General features: G+C 40.4%; 1 protein-coding gene across 1 annotated transcript; it reads left to right on the top strand.

Annotated features, from left to right (window-relative positions):
- Positions 1-2,306: 2,306 nt before the first annotated feature.
- LOC142240049 (uncharacterized) lies at positions 2,307-4,135 on the top strand. Its single transcript, XM_075311769.1, has 3 exons — positions 2,307-3,484; positions 3,680-3,897; positions 4,008-4,135. Exons 1-3 carry the CDS (start codon positions 2,307-2,309, stop codon positions 4,133-4,135), a joined length of 1,524 nt encoding a protein of 507 aa, XP_075167884.1.
- Positions 4,136-6,412: the final 2,277 nt, after the last annotated feature.

Raw genomic sequence — 6,412 nt, 5'->3', positions numbered from 1 at the left:
CCTTGTATGGACTAGTTTTATTAAAAGCTATCCTTCTTTCGATGAATTCACAATTGTGGACAAATATACACTGCAAAAATATTTACGTGATATTAAAGATTACGCAACCTAAATTTAAGGATGCGCAATTTACAAATTTCTTTAAAGTAATGAAATTTTAATTAAAATAATGTTTATAATCTTTGCTTCAAATTTTGTAAATTTACGTCCCTCCGTTAACGTCGCATGTCTTTGAATTACTGATAATTTTCCTTAAAGTAAAGAAACACATTTTTTATTTAAAGTTTTTTTTTTATACCCTCCACCATAGGATGGGGGTATTTTACCTTTGTCATTCCGTTTGTAACACATCGAAATAGTGCTCTAAGATCCCATAATGTACATTTATTCTGGGTCTTGGTGAAATTCTGAGTCGATCTAAGCATGTCCGTCCGTCCGTCTGTTGCTAACTCACGCTAACTTCCGAACGAAACAAGCTATCGACTTGAAACTTAGCACTAGTAGTTATTATTGATGTAGGTCGGATGGTATTGAAACTGGGCCATATCGGACCTCTTTTATGTATAGCCCCCATACCGACGCTCAGATTTGGCTTGCGGAGCCTCTTGGAGGAGCAAAATTCATCCGATCCGGCTGAAATTTGGTACATGGTGCTAGTATATGGTCTTTAACAAACATGCAAAAATTCGTCCACATCGATTCATAATTATATATAGACCCCATATAAACCGATCCCCAGATTTGGCTTGCGGAGCCTCTAAGAGAAGCAAATTTCATTCGATCCGTCTGAAATGTGGTATATGGTGGTAGTATATGGTCTTTAATAACCGTGCAAAAATTGGTCCACATCGCTCCATAATTATATATAGCCCCCATATAAATCGATCACCAGATTTGACCTACGGAGCCGCTTGGAAGACGAAACAACTTGACGACACTTCCCGAAGATAAATTTACAGATTTCACCTATGACGACTATATCAGATACTGGATTTATAAGAACCATTTTTGTTTCAGTTTTAGAGGAATTATTAACATCTCTTGTAAGTGTGCAAGAAAATTATAAAATAACGTCTTGATTTGAAATCTTAAATCTGTAGAAGTAAAATCGCCTTCTACACCCTTAAGAAGTGAAGTCGGTTTATATGGAGGCATTACCAAATGGACCGATAAAAACTTAATCCGATACACGTTTTTTGAGCCTAAAATACCAGAATATTTATAATTTCAGGCAAATCAGATAAAAACTACGGTTTATAGAAACCCAAGGAGTTAAACGGGAGATCGTTCTTATGGGGGCTATACTAAAATATTGACCGATACTCACCGTTTTCGGCACACCTCTTTATGACCCGAAAATACCTCTAGACTTTCAATTTCAGGCAAATAGGAAAAAAACTTCGGATTCTAGAAGCCCAAGAAGTAAAATCGGGAAATCGGTCTATATGGGGGCTATACCAAAATATGGACCGATACTCACCATTTTCGGCACACCTCTTTATGGTCCTAAAATACCTCTAGATTTCCAATTTCAGGTAAATTGAATAAAAACTGCGGTTTCTATAAGCCCAAGACCCCAAATCGGGAGGTGGTTTTATATGGGGACCATACCAAAACATGGACCGATACTCACAATTTTCGGCACACCTCTTTATGGTCCTAAAATACCTCTAGATTTCCAATTTCAGGCAAATTGGATAAAAACTACGATTTCTGTAAGCCCAAGACCCCAAATCGGGAGGTCGGTTTATATGGGGACTATATCAAAACCTGGACCGATATAACCCATCTTCGAACTTGACCTGCCTGCAGACAAAAGACGAGTTTGTGCAAAATTTTAGCACGATTGCTTCATTATTGAAGACTGTAGCGTGATTACAACAGACAGACAGACAGACAGGCGGACAGACAGACATCGTTATATCGTCTTAGAATTTCTCCCTGATCAAGAATATATGTACATTATATAGTCGGAAATCGATATTTCGATGTGTTACAAACGGAATGACAAACTTATTATACACCCGTCATTCTATGGTGGTGGGTATAAAAAAGTAAAATTCATCCGATTCGGTTGAAATTTGGTACGCGATGTTAGTATATGGTATCCAATAAACATGCAGGAATTGGTTCATACCAGTCCATAATTATATATAGCCCCCATATAAACCAATCCCCAGACTTGACCTCCGGTGCCTTTTGGAGAAGCAAAATTCATCCGATCTGGTTGAAATTTTGGTACGTGGTGGTAGTATATGATATTTAACAACTATGCCAAAAGTGCCGTAACGAACTGGATTGAGGCAATGCTACGCCATAGGAACATCGTAGCTGAATTGGCAGACTACAACCGACAAGCAACTACTACAAGAGGGCTTCCTCAGGGAGGAGTGATATCACCTGTGCTCTGGTTGATTATATTGGATGAGATTCTTAGCGCCCTGAGTAATAGGGGCATAAAAGTGGTGGCGTACGCGGATGACATCGTCATAATGGTCTCAGGTAAATTCTTGGATACGATCTCGGACGTAATGAGCGAGTCGCTGAAGTCTCTAGCGGAATGGGCTAGTGGTGGTGGACTGGGAGTAAATCCAAGAAAAACGGATTTGGTGCTCTTTACAAGGAAAAAGAGACTGGTCGGTTACAAAGATCCGGAATTTCAGGGCACGAGATTGACACTCTCGAAATCGACACGTTATCTGGGGATTGTACTGGACTCGAGGCTAAATTGGCTAGAGAACGTAGCGGATCGTATGAAGAAGACTTATGCGGCGTTATACGCGTGTCAGAAGCTCGTTGGGGAGCGATGGGGGATGAAACCGGCCCTTTTCAACTGGCTATACACAGCTGTAATAAGGCCAGTAGCGGTATATGGATGTCATGTCTGGTGGCCCATCACTAACCATCACAATCATATACAGAGATTGGGCAGGATAAATAGAACGGCTCTTATCTATATGACCGGGGCGATGAGGACAACGGCCACAGCCGCACTGGAGGTATTGATGGGGATAATTCCATTGGACCTGCATATAAGGAAGACCGCGGAGGTCATACTGACCAGACTGAAGGGCCTGGACTCTTTGGTGAGCACGAGCTGCAGACACACGGAACTGATACCGTACGCCGGACGCCATATAAGAACGGACCATATGGCGCCATGGCATATGTTTGAGAGTGACCTGGACTCAATTATCCCGAGCGTTGAGGACTGGGACGTAAACAGGATACACTTTGGGAGTCTCAACATTTATACTGACGGCTCTAAAATGACAGAAGGTGTAGGCAGCGGAATATACTGCAAGGAGTTGGGACTTAAGGAGTCCTTCAAGTTGGACGAACAATGTAGCATTTTCCAGGCCGAGATATTTGCTACTGCAAAAGCTGCAGAACTTATATCGATGAGGCCGCTATTTAGATGCGATATCAGCATTTTCATCGATAGTCAGGCAGCTATTAAGGCCCTGGGCAATACGAACATAAGGTCGAAGGTAGTCAGCCGCTGTCGTAGAGAGCTTAAGGTTCTCACTGAACAGCATAATGTAACTCTGTGCTGGGTACCTGGACATTATGGCATAGAGGGGAATGAAGAGGCAGATATACTGGCTAAGGAAGGCGCAAGTAGTACGGAAAGCGTCATTTCGGACGTTTTTCCTCCGCTCTCTTTGTTTATTTACAGGATCAAGGGCAAATATGAAGGTTTATGGAAGAGACGTTGGGCTTCTTCTGTTGGATGTGAACAAACCAAATTGATGTGGGATGACAATAATACTAGGAACTCTGAGGTCCTGATGTCATTACAGAGGGAGGATGTAAGGTCTATGATAGGCATCATAACGGGACACAACACCTTGGGGAAACATATGGTAAGGATAGGCCTAGCAAGGGATGATATTTGTAGGTGGTGTCTGGACCCCGATGCTACGGAGGACTCTTTTCACTTCCTGTGCCAGTGTCCAGCACTATCTTTCAGAAGAAACAAGATACTCGGCTCTTATTTCTTTCAGACTTTGACCGACTTGCGAGAATGCAGCCTGAGGAATATCCTCGTCTTCATCAAGTCTTCGGGGTGGAGGAGCTAGGCGCTTCCAAGGATACACTATCATACAATGGACTCATTCCGGCCAGAAGATGACGGACACGTGGAGGAGAAGGAAAAAGAAGTTTAGAGGAATCACAATGGACCAACTATGGTCTAAGTGGACACAAACCCGCTAGTTCGGATTGGTGTCAACCTCCATAACCTAACCTAACCTTGCCTCGGAATCAATACCACAATCCTGAAGGGAAGGTCAAAATCTTTGGATCCAAGTAAACGTTTTTTTCAGTGTTGTAAGTACTAGTTGTGAAGTATTCAGGGTCTTTAAATTATACATAATGCCATTGTACATTAAGAGGGAATGGCGTATAAGTTGGGCATATATGTCTAATAAGGGATTGTAATATGTTGACATTTTCATTATGGTGTAAAGTGGATACCAAAAATATTAGCCGGAATCAGATCTTTACCCGATAACTTTTTTTGTTCTTTCTTCAAGGCCATATCTATTGACACTACCTTGTATGGACTAGTTTTATTAAAAGCTATCCTTCTTTCGATGAATTCACAATTGTGGACAAATATACACTGCAAAAATATTTACGTGATATTAAAGATTACGCAACCTAAATTTAAGGATGCGCAATTTACAAATTTCTTTAAAGTAATGAAATTTTAATTAAAATAATGTTTATAATCTTTGCTTCAAATTTTGTAAATTTACGTCCCTCCGTTAACGTCGCATGTCTTTGAATTACTGATAATTTTCCTTAAAGTAAAGAAACACATTTTTTATTTAAAGTTTTTTTTTTATACCCTCCACCATAGGATGGGGGTATTTTACCTTTGTCATTCCGTTTGTAACACATCGAAATAGTGCTCTAAGATCCCATAATGTACATTTATTCTGGGTCTTGGTGAAATTCTGAGTCGATCTAAGCATGTCCGTCCGTCCGTCTGTTGCTAACTCACGCTAACTTCCGAACGAAACAAGCTATCGACTTGAAACTTAGCACTAGTAGTTATTATTGATGTAGGTCGGATGGTATTGAAACTGGGCCATATCGGACCTCTTTTATGTATAGCCCCCATACCGACGCTCAGATTTGGCTTGCGGAGCCTCTTGGAGGAGCAAAATTCATCCGATCCGGCTGAAATTTGGTACATGGTGCTAGTATATGGTCTTTAACAAACATGCAAAAATTCGTCCACATCGATTCATAATTATATATAGACCCCATATAAACCGATCCCCAGATTTGGCTTGCGGAGCCTCTAAGAGAAGCAAATTTCATTCGATCCGTCTGAAATGTGGTATATGGTGGTAGTATATGGTCTTTAATAACCGTGCAAAAATTGGTCCACATCGCTCCATAATTATATATAGCCCCCATATAAATCGATCACCAGATTTGACCTACGGAGCCGCTTGGAAGACGAAACAACTTGACGACACTTCCCGAAGATAAATTTACAGATTTCACCTATGACGACTATATCAGATACTGGATTTATAAGAACCATTTTTGTTTCAGTTTTAGAGGAATTATTAACATCTCTTGTAAGTGTGCAAGAAAATTATAAAATAACGTCTTGATTTGAAATCTTAAATCTGTAGAAGTAAAATCGCCTTCTACACCCTTAAGAAGTGAAGTCGGTTTATATGGAGGCATTACCAAATGGACCGATAAAAACTTAATCCGATACACGTTTTTTGAGCCTAAAATACCAGAATATTTATAATTTCAGGCAAATCAGATAAAAACTACGGTTTATAGAAACCCAAGGAGTTAAACGGGAGATCGTTCTTATGGGGGCTATACTAAAATATTGACCGATACTCACCGTTTTCGGCACACCTCTTTATGACCCGAAAATACCTCTAGACTTTCAATTTCAGGCAAATAGGAAAAAAACTTCGGATTCTAGAAGCCCAAGAAGTAAAATCGGGAAATCGGTCTATATGGGGGCTATACCAAAATATGGACCGATACTCACCATTTTCGGCACACCTCTTTATGGTCCTAAAATACCTCTAGATTTCCAATTTCAGGTAAATTGAATAAAAACTGCGGTTTCTATAAGCCCAAGACCCCAAATCGGGAGGTGGTTTTATATGGGGACCATACCAAAACATGGACCGATACTCACAATTTTCGGCACACCTCTTTATGGTCCTAAAATACCTCTAGATTTCCAATTTCAGGCAAATTGGATAAAAACTACGATTTCTGTAAGCCCAAGACCCCAAATCGGGAGGTCGGTTTATATGGGGACTATATCAAAACCTGGACCGATATAACCCATCTTCGAACTTGACCTGCCTGCAGACAAAAGACGAGTTTGTGCAAAATTTTAGCACGATTGCTTCAT

Source organism: Haematobia irritans, chromosome 5, assembly GCF_050003625.1.
Source record: "Haematobia irritans isolate KBUSLIRL chromosome 5, ASM5000362v1, whole genome shotgun sequence".
In the NCBI taxonomy this organism is placed as follows: domain Eukaryota; kingdom Metazoa; phylum Arthropoda; class Insecta; order Diptera; family Muscidae; genus Haematobia; species Haematobia irritans.
Note: the sequence above shows the minus strand (reverse complement) of the source record. Positions and strands in the feature narration are given on the sequence as shown.